Source organism: Aquila chrysaetos, chromosome 8 (assembly GCF_900496995.4).
Source record: "Aquila chrysaetos chrysaetos chromosome 8, bAquChr1.4, whole genome shotgun sequence".
In the NCBI taxonomy this organism is placed as follows: domain Eukaryota; kingdom Metazoa; phylum Chordata; class Aves; order Accipitriformes; family Accipitridae; genus Aquila; species Aquila chrysaetos.
The window spans coordinates 29,283,221-29,304,657 of record NC_044011.1 but is presented as its reverse complement, the minus strand read 5'-3'; the positions used below and the strand labels follow the sequence as shown (position 1 = coordinate 29,304,657).

At 43.7% G+C, this 21,437-nt stretch overlaps 1 protein-coding gene across 1 annotated transcript; it reads right to left on the bottom strand.

Annotated features, from left to right (window-relative positions):
• Window positions 1-134: 134 nt before the first annotated feature.
• Window positions 135-21,052, bottom strand: BFSP1 (beaded filament structural protein 1). Its single transcript, XM_030023617.1, has 8 exons — window positions 20,458-21,052; window positions 13,004-13,064; window positions 9,343-9,438; window positions 8,396-8,488; window positions 7,575-7,682; window positions 4,933-5,153; window positions 3,462-3,547; window positions 135-1,489 (listed from the first exon to the last, which is right to left on the bottom strand). Exons 1-8 carry the CDS (start codon window positions 20,826-20,828, stop codon window positions 543-545), a joined length of 1,983 nt encoding a protein of 660 aa, XP_029879477.1. The 5' UTR covers window positions 20,829-21,052; the 3' UTR covers window positions 135-542.
• Between the last annotated feature and the right edge of the window lie 385 nt (window positions 21,053-21,437).

Sequence of the window (21,437 nt, the reverse complement as noted above, 5' to 3'; positions counted from 1 at the left end):
TGTAAATGAGAGAGATTTGGAATAGGTTATTTAACAGGTATCCAGGCCTTCCCCTGGAAAAACTCATGCACACCCAGTCAGTTGACATTTACTAGTAGGGACCATCAGTCAAACACAAACCCACAGCGGGTATCTTCTGTAGAAGGCAAAACTTTTATTAAATGAACCAGATGTCACAAGTTAACATTTGCAGCTGTCTGAGAGATGGGGAATCGTACGGCAGCTATAGGAGCAGTAGATGAATACGCAAATTTGTCCCGGATGCTGTGGAAAGCCAGGCAGCTCTGTAATAATAATTACTTTCAACTTGTCCTAATCATGAAAATCAGTTGCATAGGATGTGCCTATTACTTGTTGCCCTGGAGTGCTTTGGCCATTGCACCAAAGGTGAGCCTACATCAGACAGAACTGCCATCAAGGTATCAATCTGTTCCATACCAAACAGCAAAAATCTCACTACTGTAGCATTCGGTCAGGAAAAAAAAACAGTCATTTAATAACTATGCCAGACAAGTTGACTATCAAGGGTGTACGTGTGTCACTTAAGAGCCTTTGTCACCTGGTTTCTTCTTGCTTGTCTTCTCTATCATCGTCTCCACAATCATTGCTGTCTCTTCGTACGTCTGAATTCTGTCATCTGAAAACTTCTCGATGGACTCCACCACCTCCACCTTCTCATAGCTCATGGAGCCAGGCAAGCCTGCTTCCCTGAACAAAAGGCCCTGCTTATCTTCTCGCTCATATTCTGTCTCTCGAAGGACTCCTGGCTCAGTTGGGCTTATCAGACCAGGGGAAGGAACTCTCTCAGGCTCAGAGATGTCTGGATACTTTATGATTTGCTCTATTTTTCCTCTTGTTTTTTTTCCCCATTCAAGCACGTCTTCTTTCTCTTCCTCCTTCTGTTTATCCTGGAGTTCAAACTCTTCCCTCCTTTCACAGATAGCCCCTTTCTCTTTTTCTGATGGTTCGGCAGGTTCTGGCAGCTCCGGTATGGGCACTACATCACCACCGTTCATCACCTTCCCGTTGCTGGTGGAAACTGTGATTCCTCCCCCAGGTGGGAAGGAGGGGGCCAAGATACAAGGTTCTTCATAGCCTTCCTCCCCTGTTACCAGCACGTAACGCCCTTTGGGATGGGCATCAGGTTTGGGCTCTGGTCTCTTGTAGACTCTTATTTTCTCCCTCACAATGTTACAAAATTTATCAAAGGCTTTACTTATCTGGGCTCCATCAGGTACATCCTCTGGGCCCGTTTCTTTCTCATCAAGTTCTAATCCTTCCTGCCCAGGTTCACATGTGGCTGAGCCTTCGTGCCTAAACTCCAGCTGATCTTGGTCAAAACCTTCCGGAGTTCTTTCATATATTCTTTCAGGCGAGAGACCGTCGGTTATGTCTTTAGACATCAGCTCCTTTTTCCTGGCAATTTTCTTTGTCAGAGCTTTTTGTCTGGGCTTTACACTGGCAATATCTTGCACAGCCTGGGTGATATCTATGGAAAAATCAAAACAAAGCAAAGAACAAACAATGCTGAACACAGTCACTGCAAATGCTGGAGCTGCCTCTCACCCTCCTGCTGCAGGTGGAGAGCTGAATGGAGCAGCAAATGCAAGCACAGCTTCCATCAGCACATTAAACAGCCTCTTCTTTTGTGTGGGCCCCCTTGGCCAAGTAGCCATTTTGCATCTGAGGTCACCACTGCCATACACAGCGCGAGGACAGGACAACTGTGCGTGTAAGAGAGGCAGCTGCACGAAACATTCACCTATCAGGCCTGCATTAATGCTCAGCAGGCACATTCAGCACCTGCTGCTGCAGTCGGGCTCAGCACCTTCCTCCCAGGCATCGTGGCAGGCTTTGGCCCTGTTAACTAGACAAGGAACTTCATCTCTTAAGGCAGAGACTGAAGCCAGGTGCCCAAAGTTAGAGGCATGACCTGGCATAGGACTAAGTGCAAATAGCTTGTCTGGCTTTTACAACTCCTGCTAGGGTTTAGGGAGGGAAAAAAAAAACACCAAAGCCCTATTTAAAACCTTCCCGCTGAACACAGGGTTGCTGGGTGAGCGGTCCAGGCCTGATGGCAAAGTGAGTGTCATCACCAGCTCTTCCAGTGCTTCTGAAGACAAGCTCAACAGGGGGACACCTCGCCTTTGAGTCCCAGGAGGGCTAAGCATGCCTGACACCTCCCCTCATGGCAATTTTGGGTATGGGCAGATGCAGGGAGGCGTGCCAGGAGGGACCAGTGAGCGGCTGGCAGACACAGAGCTAAGCAGCCACCCAGTCAGCGGTGCAGTGCTGAGGAGCAACGTTTTGCCATCACTCAAACACTGATGTTGAGCTCTAGGCCCGCGCAGAGGGAAGCCCTGCCCGCAGGCTGTGCTTCTGATCTCCTGGGCAGTCAGTAGCCACAGACCCCATGACAGCTCAGCAGCAGCAGCAGCAGGAGTGCAGGCAGGCTACTGATTTCCATGGCATGACAAGCTAGAGCAGAGGAGGCAGAGGTTGGTACCAGGAATTATGGGAACACAGGGACAGACAGATATTAATATGCTTTTGCCAAGGCAGCTGTTTTGTCCCATGTCACAGGTACAGTAATGCACATGAAATCCCCTGCTCGCCTTGCAGGTAGGAAGCAGAGGTGTGGCTAGAGACAGGCCAAATCCTTAGCGGGTATAAAACAACACTTTGTAGGACAGTAGCTATTTACAGCTGCTGAGGATTTGGCCTCAGGCATTATGGACACATTTCATAAAACTGCTACGGTTCACAAAGCAGTTACAAAAAATTACATCTGCACTCCAAAAAAACCCTGGTTTGACAGTTTATCTCTGTTCTCAGGGCACTTTGTTGTAGTAAATCCACAGTGAGCCTTGGATTTAAGTTACAGTAACATCCTATATGTTAGTACCTGCAGCACCTTTCTATGAACCAGCTCCCCTCTTTGTTAAGAGCAGCCTCACTAGTTTAGTCCTGGCCATTTCCTTGTCACCAGGTTTACAAGCATCCTAATTCTAACAAGCAATCATTCAACATGGAGGAAACACCGTTCAGAGGAAACCAGGCCATGGGATGTAAACAGGCCCGAAAAAGTGTCCTCTGCCTGCCTGCAGCACTCAATATGCCCTGATGCTCTTTGCATGTGACTAAAGTGTGGACCAACGACTCGCAACAAGTCAGCACAAAACCCTCAGCTCTTTCCATAGTTTCAGGTGCCTTTTGACTTCGCTCTATTGATTGGCCTAAGTAGTAAATTGCAGAAATTAGCAAACTCTTTTGCTTGTGGTTTTGTCCTTTGACAGCTTGTCCCAAAGCCAGTTAAGGTAAGCTGAAATTGTTGCATTTACTTAGCAAGCCTGGAGTCAGGCTGTCACAGCTGGTGTTCATATGGAAGACAAATGGAAAAACAGCTTAAAATACAAGGATGCTGCTCTTGACAGACACAGGAAGACATGTCACATGTTTACCTCTTCCCCTCGAAGCTTGAGGCTGGACAGGTCTATAGATCTGCGTGAAGAGTGTGACTGGCGTTCCTGCTATAGCAGAGTTTAACCTGCCGGAGAAGATGCGCATCGGTCAGATCTCTCTCCCTCATTTCCATCAAGAGCAAGTGAAATTGCATGAAATGAAGCATGGAGGTTAAAGAAATGTATTTCTCTGTGGTGAGGAGTCAAAGAGAATGACGGGGGCCTGTTTCTTGTCTGGGGAAAAATCAACACAGCCACAGCACCTTCACAGGAGTTAGGCTGGTTTCTACCAGCAGGAGACATGGGATGCCCCATTAGGCAAAGTACTCCAGTAATTAAAACCCATAGCAACAGGCTTGTAATTTAGCACAGCGCTTTGAAAGGATAGAAAGATTTTGGATGGGCAGTCAATCCACCCCTACCAGAGGTCAGTGAGAGCTGTACATGCTGGCCAGTAAAATATGAAATTTGGTAGCTGTTACAATGTTACTTGCATATACCTGACTTCAGAAGGGCAAGAAGAAAATTGAGCAGTCTTCCTTGGAAAATATTGGAGGAGTCAGTGGTATTAAGGGTTAAAAATTAAAACTGAGAGGCTGGCCTATATGCAAACTAGTTACTGTATCTGTGGTCTTTCCAGTCTGCTCTGCCAGTATTTGAGAGAATATATTGGCCTGTAGGGAGGATATACACCCTGTGTAGCTATGCAAGAGATGCACATTTTGATTTTTGATACTGAGAATTAGTGATCAGATACTCCTAACTGGAATGCAGTGTCCAAAAGGAGACGCTCAAAACTGATGAAATATCTGTTCCCCACATGTGAGATTGACTATTAGTAAGTGTCCTTTCCCTGCATCTTCTGGACCACCCAGAGCAGTGGTTTGGGCGCTCAGGGGTCTGGCCCTGCTGCATCTACTTGTGCAGGCAGCACTGGGCACCTCATGTGAGACTGACGGTTGACATTAGAGGGAGCCAGTACTCCTCTGTAGCTTTAAACACAACGCAAATCCTGCAAATTTCTTGTATTCTACATTTTTCCCCCTTGCTGGAAGAATGGGTTTGCTGTGAAGAGTCCTTTGCTTTACAGGACATTTGCCCTGTCTAAGCCCTGCGAGACCAACCTGCCTGTAACGCCCCAGCAAGCTTCATTCATGAACACCCAGGCAGTGGAGAGGGCGTTCAAATTGCTTTCATATGCTCCTGACCTCTGCGCACTGACGCCAGGACAGTATATGGAAAGGAGACTGTGTGGAAAGGAGCAGCTCAAAATGGCTCTGACCCTTTCCTTGGCAGAGGCTTGACCAGATTTTGCATAATCTATTTAGATTCCTGTCCTTGGCTATCTACCAGTGAAAACTGTGAAATAGCTATAGCTTTGGGTGGATCAAATGCCCTTAAACATACACTTTCCAAAGCAGATAAAAGAGATCACTGGCCCCTTTGGGAGAGTCCAGAAATCCAGCCTTACCGGCTGTCCTCGTTCTCGATGATACGTTTGTACCGTTCCAGCTCGTTCTCCAGGGACTGCTGGTAGATCACGAGCTGGCGGCAGTCAGTCGTGTACTTCTCCAAGGTCCTCTCAGCCTCCTCTATGCCCTTCCTAAGGTTTTCAATCTGCTCATTGTAAAGCTGAATTTCATCGTCGTAACTCTCCTGGGTGTTTTTAATCGCTTGCTCCAGCATGGTTGTCTGGTAAACAAAATTGGTGGGTGAAAGAAGCAGCTCTGAAGCATTCAGCATCCCTGTATTTCAAGGGTAGTTAAAGGCAAGACATGTTTTATTATGTGTGAGGCTGCATTGCTGAAACACAGTGGCAGTTTCACTGCATTTGTTTAGTTATTTAAAACCAAGAACTTCCTCCCACCCCACCCCCTTATCCATCCCAAGGCTTCTGTTCCACAGTAAGTATGACGGGATCAGCATGAACCAGGGGAACAGTTGTGTGATGTCTCCTTCCTCATGCACGCCAGGCTGGCTGATGTCTCACTGCGTGACCCGCAGCTCACTGTGGATGGCCTCACCAGGGCAGGCAGTGTCTTACAAGGAGAGCAAAAGTGCTTCACTGGGAAGATGTGCCTGGGCAAAACTCGTTCTTCCTTCTCTGTGGTCCGCAAACCAAGCAGTGAAGGTTAAGGAAGGGTTTCTTTGTAAACTAAAAGCTTCCCTTTTGAATTAAATTCCTCGGCTTATTTACTTTAGCAATAAAAATAGCTGCTGTACAGGAAAGCTTCAACACCAGTCATTGGAGCGCACAGCAACCAGGGGGTGGCAGTAAGTGCCTGGCAAAAACAAGGGGCAGGAGTTACAGGTGGGATATCTGACAGTGTAATTCTGCTCTCACTTTCTTCTGCTATTTTTGGCTATTTATTATAGTTCCTTCACCACTTGGGTTTTTTTTTTTTCCCTTTTCAAACAGCTTTTAAAGAGATGAATTCACAAAAAGCTAATGGGGCAATAACTGACTAATGGATTCTTCAATAATTGATTTATTTTTAAATGTTACAGGCAAGATTTTAAAAAACCTTTTAAGAGCCTAAATTCAGGAGCTAAGTCCCTTGGCATTAGTTTGGTTATATTGTAGTGTACAAGTGGACCAACAGGTTCCACAGACCCCTTTAGTGTTTAGTGCTCACAAGGTGGGGTCAATAACCTCTTGGCAACATGGTTATCAGGTCCAGAAACAGGAAAGCAAAGGAGCTCAGGGACATCTCAGTCAGATCCAGCCTTCACATCACAAGCAACCATGTCATTGACCTCCACTCATAAAATTATTTCACTCTTTTAGTCTCAAGGCATGAGAATGAATGAATTAATAAACTGTTTCTAAATGGGACATGAAGATTTGATTGTGAAAGCAGCAAGATTAATTGCCCAAAGAGTGCCTGCCTCTGCCAGCAGAAGGCTGATTTTCTCACCTTTTTGCTATATTGATTCATTATCTATCTCACTTATCACTATATTGATATTTGCCCTTCCCAGAGCGCATGTGTCCTCTCCACCAGAGCATCAGACATGAGAAAGAGACCAAGGAAAAGACCTGGGGATAGCACTGTCCCCGAGTGCCCTAGTGAAAGAAATTATGCTCAGGAAGTTAAGAGCTGCTGCTGTGGCTGTCCGGAGGAGTCCAAAATCCCACCAAAAGGTGTTTTATGTCAGTGTATCACTCCTCTCACCCCGGATAGACAACTCGAGGCACAAAGAAAACTGTACCTGGGGGACATAAGGTGGTCATTCTCCACCTCTATCTGCTAAGAAATATTCAGCTGCATGGAGGCAGACCTGCCATTGGCAATTATCCAGGTCTGGTTTCTATTCACTGTAGCCTTTAGCTGCTCCTCTACCTCCTGTCACCCACATCTCTGCACTGCACTCTCGCTTGGAGACACCGGCTGGAGAAGAAAGGTTCACTTATGGCAGGTTTGGCTGGGAGATGGGCAGGAGCAATGAGTCAAAGTCTTGGTCAGTCATTTTTTGCACATCAGGAGTTGGCAAAAAGCAGATGGTTTTGGTGCTGGTAGTGTCTAAGCACAGGAGAGGCATTGACTTAGTGCTTAGTAGTGACAGGGATGAACACAGGATGCCAAATGTAGCTCGACACCTATGTCAGTTTTGATTACCAAGTCTGTCCAGTCCTTCTCACAGCAAGCTCAGCATTGGATGTGGCACTGATGGAAAGGATTGGGCAGAGCCCTGAAGGTCCCCCTTCATTTTTCATGGAGCTAATTTCCAGCCTGAGCTCAGTAAGAAAGAAAGCAAGACCAGCCCTGTGTGACTTTTCCATCCATGACCTCCTGCTGACTTTGTCCTGCAGAAGTCCAGTTGCAATGTGGAAACCTTCTCCCACCAGCTACTCTGATAAGCAAAGACAGCTTCGTTGTGGCTACGATACCTACAGCCCTCCCTGGCCATCTACACCTGACAATTTGGACCACTGAGAGAATGGGAATGAAACAGCTGAAGAAAAAGATGGAAAACTAAAAGGAAAACACACCTCCAAGTCAACTGAGTTCACAAGACCCTGTTAAAGGCCATCCAGGTTTTTCTATGTGACATAAAAAGAGCAGAGTTCATGAGCATCATGGTTGTGTTTAAGGCTAGTGATGGCAGTACCTCTGTCTGCAGTTTGTATTTCTGCGCCTGTAGCTGGCAGAGGATGCTCTTGTATTCTTCCAGCTGGCTCTGCAGAACAGGGATCCTCCTCTCTGCTATCAGTTTTTCCTGGTTGGAAGAAAACAACGTGTGTACAGGAAAGTATGTTTCACTCTTTTAAAAAGAGCCAAAAGAATTTCCACTACTGGAAATAAACTGTAAAGACAAACAGAAAATTACAAAAGACAAATAAGAAGCTGGGTATTAAACCTCAAGTAAACCCCTGTAGCATGGCTTTAAGAATGAAAGATGTCAGATGGCAGGACTGTAGAAGTACAGCTTATGTTAAATTAGATGCTGTAGATACAGCTGTTTGTCTCTTCTTCCAACTAATAAAAGTTCTTGGCATAGCCACTCACATTGGTGGGAATCGCCAAGTTTTCATCTAGTCTGTAGCATTTTATTTGATTTACAAATTTTCACCACATCTCGCCCCATCAGAACAAGATTTACTTTCTCTGTAAATACTCATATATCCTGCCAGCTCCTCCTCAGATAGGATGCACAAGTATTTCAACTACCTTTGAACTAGCCATTTTGGGGGCTAATACATATGCTGGCGGGCACCTGACTAACACAATCTCTCTTCTGATCAATTCAGTTTTCCAAAGCTACAGTTAGTTTTTTTCTCTCATATTCAGTATTCAGTACTTACTTACTCATAGTTGTTGCAGTTTTCATCCAACCTTGGAATGGAAGTTAGAGGATCTGGGATGCTTTAGGAGTAAACATTGTCTCTTTCTTACTTAGAGCAGCGTGTATTTACTGACAGCAATACTTACCTCACATATGCCAGTGGTTATAGGGGACACACGAGGGGTTGTCTGGATGATCTGCTGCAAAACATTGACGTAGGTCTGGATTTCCATAAGGTTCTGCGGTGAAGTAAAAAACATTTTCATCAGAAAATGCCATAGCAAGGTGCTCCCTTCAATGTGCTCCACTGCTGGGGCTTATTCCTAGATATTTACTTCTTTTAACGTATAAAAGTCCAGTTCATGTTCAGACTTGGTTTTGGAATGTGGTTTTAGACCTGATTTTGGGTGCATGTGTGGTAACAGTTTCATCATGCTGAGGGTACATTACAGGCATTTGGCTATATAGTCATCGTCTTAATTAAAGATTCCATGATTTCCAATTTCACAGGAGATTTTCAAAATGAGAACCACAAATACCTTTGCATGTGGTCCAAAAAAGTAAGTAAGCCTCTTCTTTCAAAAGCAGCAAAGATGGGACAGTAGCGTGATCCCAAGCCTCACTGCTCCTCCAGGAAGGAGAAGGGAGCTGTATGTTTTAAAGTTGGCTGCGGCGTAATCATACAGCTACAGGCTTATGTCTGCTGATTAACTAGGATGCTTGGGCCCTGAAAACTGGGTGTTCCCCTCTAATGAAAGCAATAGCTTCTTAGCATGAAATAAAAGACAGCTTGACCAGCACGTTGGGTTGAATCATGATAACAAGTCAACAAATTCAAGACATTGCTACAGCTGTAGGCATTAGACCCTGAGGGAGTCAGTTTGGATGCTTGCAGCCATCCAGCCATTGGGCTTGACCTCCACACTGCAGCTGTTGTGCCCACTGAAAATATATAGTGTTCTATTTACCCACCAAAACACAAACGGGATTTGCTTTAATTTGCCACTAGAATAGACCATGGGGAAGGGCAAGGCTTCACACATGTTTCTAGAAGGAAGAGCTAAAGAAGATGGCAAATTCAGCCACCAGTTACCTTCTTGTATCTGTCCTTTGTGGCATTAATGTCATCCTGCAGGAACTGGGACTCTATCTGCAGCTCCAGGTTGCACAGCAGTGCTTCATCAGCTTCCTGCAATGCAGAGACACGTGGCACAGTCAGTACACATGGCTGGAGTGCCAAAACCCCAGCAGCCACTTAGCCATAATGTGAGTCGTTGCACGTGCGTAGCAGCCTGCGTGGAGAATTAAAGCCTACTGGGAGAAACAAAAGTATTATGAAACCAACAAACAACAGGCACCTTATTCATTGTGTTCTCCCATTGTACACACTGCTTTTCTGCACAAATATGATTTATGATACAGTTTGGCACTGACACTGTCAAAATATGTTTACCATATGCTTTATGAATGCTGGGAGCCAAGTAATAGACACTGTGAAATACCAGTCTTTGATGCTAAAATCTTGCAATGGCGCATGAATCTTGAACCGATGACATCAACAGACTAAGACATTGATTTTTCTAGTGTTTATGACAGGACTTGAGGTATCCTGCTGCCTTTTTAATATGTCCAGTAATGAAGCCCTTATAAAGAAAACCCAGGATGGTCCAAAGTATTTTCACTCTTTTTGGTGTGTTTTCAAATATCACAAATGTTTGTCAATTTGGAGCCATTTCTGGAAATAAAAATGACAGATGAGAAAGTCTGGAAAAAATCACCTTGCTGCAGAAGTTTCTAATACATTGGGATTTCTGAGGATGAAAGTTCATATTGTCCAATCAATTCTGAGGACAAGGCGTATGACTAGCAATCTCAAAGTACACAGATATGAGTGGCATCAGTATTTAAATCCAGTGAAATTTCCGTTTCTGTTCAAAGGTCTAATTTAAATTTTTCCTGTTACGTTACTTAATGCAAACCCTTGAATATAGAATAATTTCCATGGAACTTGGCAATATATTTTACAAATATATAAGTGTGAAGGTAATAGCTTTATTTTTCTACTTAATGCATGCCTCCTTGGTTAGGTTCATCATTAACTAATACTGTAAAATACTGCTTTTGAGAAAGTATCTTGAAAGCTGTCAAATCTATCTTCCTTGCAACTCTACAAAACTTGTCAGTTCCTCCGCCAGTTTGCAATTTGCCTCAAGAAAGTCTCAATTTCTGCATTTAACTCAAAGTGTTAAAAAAAAAAAAAAAAAGATTTAAAGGTGTCCCTTTAAAATTACCTATGTGCCATTACCAGCTGTAAAATTGCCTCCATGAGTGGACCACGGGTTGCAAATAAACCACTGAAATCTATGGGTGCAGCATATGACTGGTAGAAGGGGATTTTTCTTTTTGCACGTGCACAGCTTGGGCTATTCAAAAAATGTGTAGATGTTAGCTGTGTCATTATACTGCTGAGCCTCCGAGCCAGAGACCTCTCTAGCAGTCTCTCTGCTTTGTGTAACAGTGGCTGATTCAGACACATCCGGACCAGCACATTCGGAGTTGGTCATCAGGAATGCCCGCTGCTTTTCTGCACTCCTCTGCCTTCCTATTGAGAGGAAGATCAGCAGGACAATGGCCATGTTGGGAGGTTTGGGGGGGAGCCAAAAAAAGCCCCCAGGCCCCTAGATAATACCAATAAGCAAATATTTCTGCCTGTAATAAGCAAAAGCAGAACTCGGCTTTCCAAATGTTCCTTCAAAGGGGAAAGATACTTTTGCTTTTATTCCCTGCTTTCAGGTAGACCAGCTTCATTGATGATGCTGTATATCAGAACAGTGCAGTGCCTACACATTTTCTTCTGAACTTTGCAGTATTTGCTATTCACTCAACTTCTGAAAAACCATTCTGGTTTAGGTGCTCATTTCAGAACATGGATCCATGTGCTGCAGCAGCATTTTCATCTATCATGGAAGCGAAATCCCTTAGATGTCTCCAGAACCAGTGTTTGCTGATTTTCCAAACTGATCCTCCATCTGTCGGAAAAGGCAGGAGTTTACATCTGCACATGCAGGTTTCAGGCTACGTGTTGGGCACTGTACAGAAAATCAGCTGTGTTCCCTCCAGCATTTGGTGCCCCAATGCAAGGAGCTGCTGCAACAGGGGCAGCCAGGGGCAGCCCAGACACAACCTGGGATAAAAACACCCCCTGCAGCTCAAGATCTTGTCAGCTCTGCCTGGGGTTGTCGAATCAATTCACTTTTCTTTAGCCACAGATTGGCTCAGAGGAACCGTGAAGATGGACCCACCAGCTCCAGCTACCCCTTACAAAATATTTGCCTCCACAAATATTTTTTAAGAGCTTGCAGGGTGTCCAAGAGTCCTGCTAGCACACTGGAAAATAGCACTGATGCAGGATATCTAGAGCTCACTGGAGACAGAAATGCTAAAACACACATTTTTTTTTAACATAAGCCGTGCATATCATTGATATGACAGTGCTCAAGCAGAACAGCTCCTGCCATTTGTAGCGGGAAATAAAAAAAATCTCTATTTAATCCACCTGTAGTTGTTTCCCAGTACAGAAGATGAAGGATAAGATGTAAAAAGTAGAACTGAAGAAAGATACAATACAACTTTCTTCACTCAGATGAAATCTAGTTGCAAGAGAGGATGAATCAGGCTTTCTCAGTTTCACAGACCTGGTTTGGAAACTTCCTAAATATGTTAGTAAAATTTTATCTTTTCTCTGAGCCTTATTATTACTATTATTATTATTATCATTATCATTATTATCATTATCATTATCATTATCATTATTATTATTTGTCTTCCCATGGTATTAGTTCAGGAAAAGTACAGCTTGATATAAACATTCCTCATGTTTCACTGTGAAAGGAAAAAATCGGGGGGGTTGTAGCTTTTCTTTTATTTGTAAACTAATGGGAAGCTGAGGGTCTGTCCTGGGATGGGCTGACCATATCCTGCAAGGGACTGAGCAGCTTTGAGACACATCAGACTTCAAGACTTGGACACAATCAGCATTTTCTCATGCTATGTTATCAGTACTTTAATACAGTAGCTGTATGAAAAAAAGGGGGGGGAGGGGAGAAGGTATTTAGCAACAAACACATTTTCTCCAGTCATATTTCGGACTTTCAGAGATGAGCATTGGCTGCACGGTATGAGTAATAAATGGCCTTTTCCTACCTGAGCGTACACTCTAATTCACTCAGAGAGAAATTGTCTTCCAAGTTAAAAAAAAAGAGTGTTGAAAGAGTTAAAAACCTAAACATGTGCCAGATCTTCAGCAAGGGTGAATTTGTAAAGTTCACATTGGATGCACATATGTCAACTCCAGGTCCTGAAATGAAGGCAGGAGCCATTTGCTTATGCTCCAAAAGGAGTGTTACGCAGTAGATCCTCCTAGTCCTTGGTCTTACTGAAAAATTAATGAAGTCTTGAGCACAGCTGAGGCTGTAGGCTGTAGATGGCATGTGCTACATGACCAAAATCAGCAGGACTCTACAGAGCAGGGCACTACACAGTGTGTCTGCACATTCTGAGGCTCAGCCATTTGCAGAAGGCTTAGGGAGGGGGATGAAGGGGACAGAGACCTTTTCATCAGTGCATAATGACAAGAAATGTCTTGGTCTGACATTTTATCTTCGCACTGCTTCTTCAAAGCAGCTTGCTGTAGTAAATGAAAACAAAGGAAAAAAATGATAAAGACCTTTCCCTTTCCATTTTTCCAGGCTTACCTTATTAAGGCGTTCAAGGGTTTCTTTTAGCCTCTGCTGATATTCACGTTCATTTCTGTACCTGCAAATAGCACAAAGGAGATGAAGTTCAACAGTCGATCCTTCTGCAAACTGCATTGTCATCGTCACTATTGTGCACAATATACGCTTCACACTAAAGTAGAATATGAATCTTGAAAGGGCCCAAAAGCTTTATTTATGCATTAGCATTAAATTTTTTTTTGGTCCCAGATGTTAAGTGTAATTCCAGAATTGACTAACTTCTTGTCCTCAGATTACGTAGCAGAAGACAATGGAATGCCACACATTTGCTATCACTTTTTCACAGAAAACCCAAGAATAGATTATTTACAATAAAAGTATATTCGACTGGCATTGGACTACAGTGACAGCCATTCATCAGTGGTTACTATGTGAGTATTTGCTACACTGGCACATTAGCATTTAACTACATTGTACTTGGTTTTCTGTTCTACCTGATGTTGTTCAATAAGCATTTTCATGACAGACACATTAAACACAAAGGTTGCAATTTCACATATTGAATGTGTATGAATAATGTCGTATTAGGATGCTTTGATGGATCAAGCTTTGTGTCCTCTTTAATAGCAATTCATATTTTAGCTTGGTCAAAATCACGTGAGTCTTAGTAAGGACTGCATTTAGCCAACTATTCTTATGCATTTATAAAATGTCCACAAGTGCATAATGTGCATGTTCCTGTACTGAGTGAACAACAGATGTATATTGTGTTTATCTCAGAGGAAACGGCACATATTCTTTAAGAATAAGGGCTCTGTATTTGTACATTAGATAGAACTATCTTCTAGAAAATCCTTTTAGCTGCAGAGTACAAAACTGCCTAATTGTTGATTATCGTTGTTTATTCCTTTCCCTAAATAAACTATATATAAAATGCTTAATAGGAATATAGTTTAATGAGACCCCATTAAAAAAAAAACAAAAAACAAAACAACAAAACAGCCAGAAGCATCTTATAGTACAAGTCAATGAGACTTTGCCATCAGTACTGAACAAGTGGCTCATCAAACTCCATCTGCTGCCAGTGCCAAAGTACATAAATAGAGTCTATTCCTGTTTATCCCTTTGCTTTCCCTAAATAATAGAGATACAGAGATATAAAAAGCTCTCATTTTCTTACTTTCTATAAGAAACCCTCACAGTGGGTGACAAGTCAACTCTGGCAGTGAATGTCCTTCATTTGCAGTACAAGCAATGGACATCAACACAAACATGAACCCTGGCTGAAATTCAGAATTGAACATAACCCCTTGCCTGTCTTCTGAAATCATTGATTCAGCCCAGATATGCTGGAGGCATCTAAGGGTCTTGCTCCAGTCAACAGGGAACTTGTCAGTTCCTAGACTGAACAGATCAAGGATCAAGTTATAATGTTTGTGTCAACCTCACTTCCTTCTTTTTATCCCCTGTAGGATGAACAGCCAACATTATCCTCATCTCTTTTAACACGTCTTGAAAAGCTGAAGGGATAGGGTAACTCATGAACTGGCCAGGACCACAAAGGAGGAACTCAGCAGAACAAAGAAATGGACTCAACTTGGTGCTCTGGTTTCCCAACTTTCCCTTCCTTTGAAATCCCATAATATTACCGGGGTTGGTCACTGGTCTGTTTTAAATTTTTACTATGAACAGCAAAGAAACAAGTGAAAATGATGAAGTTTTATTTCATTATCACTCCTACAAATTGCTGGGCCACCTCAGCTGAAGTGCTATTTTCTGACAAAATTAAAACAATGTCTTTTTGTTAAATTGCAGTAACACAGCGTTCACTTCCAAGGATACAACCAAGAACATTCAGCTTCAAAAGCGAGACTGCCTTTGTTTCTGTTGTTTATTAAGTAGCTCACCTCCAACCAGTTTTCTGTCTATCTTATAAAATTTTTCTGTGCAGCTGACAATAAACACTTCATTAACTTAGATACTTTCTGACAACTGAGCAAGAATGAAGCAGATTGTGGCAGCTTGTGAAAATCAAATATACAGCTACAATAAAAGGCTGGATTTACACTACCAGTAATATACAACCATCCAATAGAGTCAGGGTCTAAACCTCAGCCCTAATGTCATTCAGACCTGTTCAAATCTGCCTAGTTGCTAGGTCCTCACTCAAAATTTCTTTCAATGATTGAAATATTCAGATACATTTTCCTTCACTCTCAAATAAAACAAATACCTGCTCTGTCACACAGCCATAAATCCACCTGGCAGCCTTGAGAGAGTTAGTATTGTGTGATTATCCTTTGAAGGAGGAATGCTTTTAAGTGATGTTCAATGTACTCCAGAGGCTCAGTGCAAAAGGGCTAAGGATCTCTTAGAAATGCTTTGGAGACCTCACAATGCCTCTGTGCCTGCTGAAATGTAGCTATGCAAGTGCAATGGCTGACAAATTGCAACCTGTTATGCTTCAAACTGATTTCAATGTTCAAGTCGTTAGCTGGACATGTTTAAAAGAGGTCAAGCTTTTCCTAGATGATTGCTGGTCAGCCTGTCCTGGACCTTAAGAGCCATGAGGTTCAGTTACTTCTTTTTAAAAAAACCCTTCTCACCTAGTCAAGTCGCTTTAGGGGTGCAACAAACCTTTTTAAACTGTTTATAAAAAAAAAAGGGATATTAATTGTTTTTTGCACAAGGGAAAAGCAATGGAGTGGAGGGCACTGCCGGGCTAAAACAAAGCCAATCAGAGCTTTAAAGGTTCCCTTTACCTCACCTCTCTTAGCTTAGCAGCTCTCTGTTGGCACACTAACAGATTTACAGATATTTGTTAAGCCCCTTGAGCCCCACTACAGCTCGCGGCACCAGGCTGGTGAGAGCATTGGGCATGCAGGAGGGAAGCCCACCACTAGGCTTGTTTCTCCACCGGGAAAGCACGGCTCCAGCAGCGCTGTAAATCTCTTTTCCCATCCCCAGCTGACAGACAGGCTGTGCTTGCTCTTAAAAGATGGAGCCAGGGCAAGGCCCTTTTTTTTTGGACCCTGCCTCTACTGCAATGCAAGGGCTGGCTCCCCTCCAAAGAGAAAACAGTCACAATACATCCTCGTGATGCTCAATGGCCAGATACTCAATTCAGTGTCAAGCCTGTGCCTTTAACAGAAAGAGAAATGCTGCCTCTCTGTTGAACGCTAGAAAGAGAAATGTTGCCTCTCTCTTGAACCCTACTGAACTCTTCCAGCAATATATGAAGCCTCTTGGCTTGCCGCAAGCTGAGGTTAAACTTTTCTACTTTTCTCCTTTGTGCTTTCCCTGAGGCACTTCACCAGCCTTTTCTCAATAGAGACAGCAGTAATTTGGGTGCAAAAGAGAGCACAAACTGCAAAATGCTGGTCCTACAAGGATGACGGACAGGGCATTAATGCTTGTGGATTATACCCTGAAAGTTAGGATGAGCCCCGTGAGGGCTGTGCTCTACTGATTTATGAACAGATTGATACCCGCGTTATCAAGAAGCTGCTGCTGAGCAGCTGACAACCACAGGGCAAGATTTTGGTAGTCTCAGGAGGGGGTGGAGGACAGGCAGGACCCCCTCACCTGCAGCTGCAGCAGGACAAAGCTCTCCCTATCACCAGAAACGCAGCAGCAGTGCAGAGACAACCCCTGCAGACAGGGCTTGAAGACGGCTTTGCCGATGAAGTCCCTACTGCTCCCTGTATCCCAGCTATCGTGTTTTCCTCCTTGTTTTTGTGTTCTCTCACAGGTGTTGGGTCTCCACTGCAGCCCCAAAGGGTGTCAGCTCATCAGAGCATCACCACGCGGTGCAGCTTGGAGAACACTGTGCCAATTTCTGTGCCTAGTGACTTCCAGGGAATCATAGTGCATGCAAAACCCACAAGATTAGCAGTGAATGGATTTTAAATGAAACAATTGATTAGCAAGGCTTTTAATTTCTGAAGTTAATTAATCCTGTTCAGTCAAGCATGCTAAAATCTGGGTTTCAGCATCCTTCCTACTATCATGGAGAGAGAAATACAGTCCTTTCCCACAGCTGATGCAACATTGCTATAATAATGATGCTCAATAAAATTAGCATAATTAGTCTTTTTATGACATGCATCCAAACAATTCCTAGCAATGGGTTTTTTTTGCAACTTCAAGAGAAAGAATTCTCCACTGGTAGAGTCTGAATTATTCATGTTAATGTGAAAAGCTATGAATGTGACTACAGAGGATTTAAAAATAAATTTTAACATAAGATCTACTTTTCAATGGTTCATGCACAGTTAATTGTACAGACCTGGTAGTCCCACGCCCTACTGTGTCTAAATGTGGCTTTAAAAGGTCTACTTACATAAATGTAGCTTTAAAAGGTTTACTTACAGATATAAATCTATTTCCCAAATTGTGAATGTAAAAGAATGGGTTGTAAGAGCTAAAATTCTTCGCATTAGTGAAGGACACAGACATTTGTCAATTAATTGGTACACAATGCTCCACTCTAAGAGATTTTGTTAATCCTAGTGTGCCAAAAGTAGATGCTTTATGTTTCAAAATGAAGCAAGAAACCTGCACTGCCTGCTGCTGACTGAGCACAGACCCAGGTAGGAGAGCACTCTTCAGCACAGGAATGCTTCTGATTTCAGTAGCATAGCAAGGCCCTAACATGGCACAGAAGATTAGTCATCCCATATTTTGTTTAGAGAGCTTTATTAATAAGTTTAAGTAGTGAAATCATAGCCATCAGGATGGCTTTGAGCTAGAAACAGGGTAGGCAGAGTACACAGTGTCAGAGCACTGGCCTTGTTTTAATGCCTGCAACTCTAAACCCAACTAATTTTTTTCAGACGCTGAAGGAAGTTTCCTGTCTGTCTTCAGGTCAAATCCAGCAGCTCCCAAGAGAAAAAAATAAAACCAAAATTCACTTCTTGATGTAAACCAAAGGCAATTTGGTTAAAAAGCAGCCACTGCCCTTCCATTGTAACAGCCCTGTGTATCTTCAATTTTTAAATTGCAATGTTGTTGGCTTGGATATAGTCAAAGTTTCCTTCTTACTTTTGTTTATGGCTGCTGAGTGAACATCCCAGGACTGTATGACAAGGCACCACCCATTTTTTCTAAGTCACTAACTACTCCTGTAACAGGTCCTAAATCTCACTTTCAAAAAGCACAGCCCCTTCTCTTGGTGTTTCCCCCGCAAGGATTTTCAATATCCTGTATTCTTCCCCACCTATTTATAGCTTGCGTAAAGCAACTGTAATAAAAAGTGATTTATCTTTGTGTGAGATCTCTAATCCTGCTGTTGGGGAACTATACAGGCAGTTAATCCACAAACTGCTCAGGTGGACACAGTAATCCATTAAAAGGTAGCAAGGAAAAACTAATTTTATTCTGGCCAGTTTTTCTTGCAAGTTGTTGAAATCAAAGAGGGAGTTGAGTGTTTCACTGCACTGACTCTTTGCCTGCCTGAAATACTCCAGACAGAGAAAAGGCATTTTTGCCCAGCTATATCATAGCACTGCATATTTCTATATAGTTTGCACATATTTTTAACTAATATGCAGCTAGACATTCAAGTACCAAGTCTCGTCAAAATCTCGTGGACACTGTGTAATAAAAACATGAACAAGTATCAGAGTCAACAGCTAAATTATAGCATTAGCTCATAGCTGAATTTCCTGCTCATAAATATTGGAATACAAAACTGCCTAATCAGGTGCTTATTACTTGCTGGCACTGAGTCAGGGAGTCATGGACATCTGACCATTTCCAGCATTAAGCCTCAGTGCACCTGGATGGGCTATTCTCTGCTGTCAGATGAGAAAGAGACATCAGGGCTTAGCATTTCTATAGCTGTGCCGTAGCTCACAGCCCCCATAAGCTGGTCTCATGACAGCCCACTGAATTGGGTTGGAGATATTATTTTTTACTTTTTTAAATATTTTTTTTAGCTGGCTCATTTTCTTGATTCAAATCTCAGGGTGGCCCCAGGAATAGCTGTGGCAGCACAGCAGATCAGGCGGTGTGCGCCAAGCAGCATGCAGGGTTGGGGAGGACAGGATGAGGGTGTGTTAGGACTGTACAGCTGCTGATAGAGATTCATCATCTGACCGTGGCCTAAAGACGCAGATGGCCTCGACGTCAATTATCTCGCATCTGTTTTCTGGCTCTTTCCAGTTGGAAAATGATTGGAGACAGAAAAGGAAAATATTATCAGTCTTACACTTTCTAGCCCAGAGGAGGGGAAAATCAGTGGAGGATCAAACTGAAAAATCCTGTGGTTTGGGCAAGGTCAAACAAAAAGCCTGTGATGGAGACAAGGGATGAAATCCTGAAGGACTTGTATTTCTGCAGCAGCAAGACAGTGCTCCAGATGATTCGCCTTTTGCCTTATTAAAAAAGTTTCTGGTGAGTGTGGTGAGCATTACCTGGGAATGGCTGCACTTCTACCAAGACTGTTTGTTGAAAATGTTTCATTTTTTTCTCCTTCCCATCACTGAGAATGAGTAGTGTTTCTAAGCTAAAGCATGTTATATGGAGTTCATCCCTCACCCTGTGGTGGGGAGGATGAAAAGGTCCTCTTTGGCCTCCATGCTGCTGCCAAATTTTCCTGGGTGAACTAGCCAGATATTTAGGGGGAGAAGAACCTGACCAATAAGTAACAAGAAGCCAAGACCCTTCTCTCCTGTGAGCAGTCATTTTATGAGCAATACTCACCAAGTCTCATTGTGTAATTAATTAAGCAACATGGTCAAAACTGCCTGCTAGTGAAGGGAAGGGACTAGACGTTTCTGGAGGCACTTATATGCTTCAGCCCCCAAGGCTCCTGCTCTTTGATTTATGGTGCTGCTAAGGTTAAAGGGGTGAAGTTAGGTGAAATGTGTTCTTACAGCTATTGCTTTAGTAGCATGAGATGGAAATAGTAGGATGCAAGTAGGGAGAAGAGGGTAATTAGGCAAATTTTACATACCAGGAAAAAATTTATTTATTTTCTTTTCATCTCACATCTGTAGTGGCTGGCACAGACTGGCCCAGGTGCCTCACAATGCCTGTAAATAAGAGTTTCTAAGAGATGTCCTACACATTTCAGGAGACCTTGGTGCTGCTCAGACACAAGACTTGCTTTGAGCCATTTGTTTTTTAGTTCGGTTATTCCCTCTTTGCAGCTCAGAGCACAATCCTCCTAAAGCTAATGAGCAACAGCAACCGACATGTGCCACAGTAAGGACCTGCTGCCATGGAAGGGAGAAGGTAATTACCTGTCTAGTAGCAATGAGACCATGAAATGCAGAGCTGGAACTTCCTCAGTCCTAGCACCTTGCTTTTCACCATAGGCTTATGTGCCATCCCTGGCTACAAGTCTGATACACATGCAGAGGCATCACCCACGCATGAGAAGCAGCCAGTGACACCAAACCCATCCTTACTACAAAGATTAACTATGGAAACAATACCACCTATCCTCCACCGTTCGCAACCCTTACTTGTTGCGGTACTCATCGAGCATGCGCTGGGCGTCCTTCTCCTCCCGCTCCAGCTTGGCTCGGTCGGACGCCAGCTCCCGCATTCGCTGGCGGTTGAACTCAATCTGCCCAGCGAAGGCTTCATCCAAGCCCACCAGCTCATCCATGCGCTGGAAGGTCTCTAGCTGCTTGCGCAGGATGGTATTGCGCTGCTCCAGCACGCGTGCCCGGTTGATGTAGCTGGCAAAGCGCTCATTGAGCTCCTGCAGATTCTCCAGGCCCCGGGCTTGGGCCAAACTGTCGAATTCAGGGGAGCCTCGCAGCTCATCGTAGGCATCCGACCGCTCATACTTCTCCTTGCGCACCTCGCGGAGGAAGCTGCTCCTGTACATGGCTTCGGGGGAGCTGTGTGGTGCCGGGGTCCCCTCTTGCGTGCCTGCCTGTCTCTCCAGTTTGGATATGAATTATGTCTGGGGGGTTTGGGGAGGAAGAACTGAACATAATCACCCCCCCAGATGATTAGGACTTGTCTCCAGGGCGGTTTGTGGCACTAAAGGCATCATCTGCAGCAGTGAACTAAATAAATCCCAATGGCCCCGCCTTGGGGCTGGCCATCTGGACGTCAGCAGTTCGGAGGAGCAGCAGGTATGGGGGGGTGAGGCGCTTTTCTTTTTGAGCATTGCAATTGTGTATGGCCAGAATAAAAGAGAGCAACGTCCAGCTTTTGCCCGGCGGATTAAAGCATTATCCACAGACAACAAAATGAGTGCTTTGCAGTTTCAGAGGCCGAGCTCAAAGCCTTTCATGGTGTCCTGGGGGGAGAGCTTTGTCTCATGGTGGTGTCCCCAGGGCTGTGCGCAGAGGCCTTCTGCTGAGCCAGGATTTTGGTATGAGTGGATGGCAGTGCTTGATTTTTGTTATTTGACAGTTTTGTCATCCTTTAGGATGATGGGATGCTGTATAAATGTCAGTGTGACTCCTGGTCCAAGTACAAGATTTGG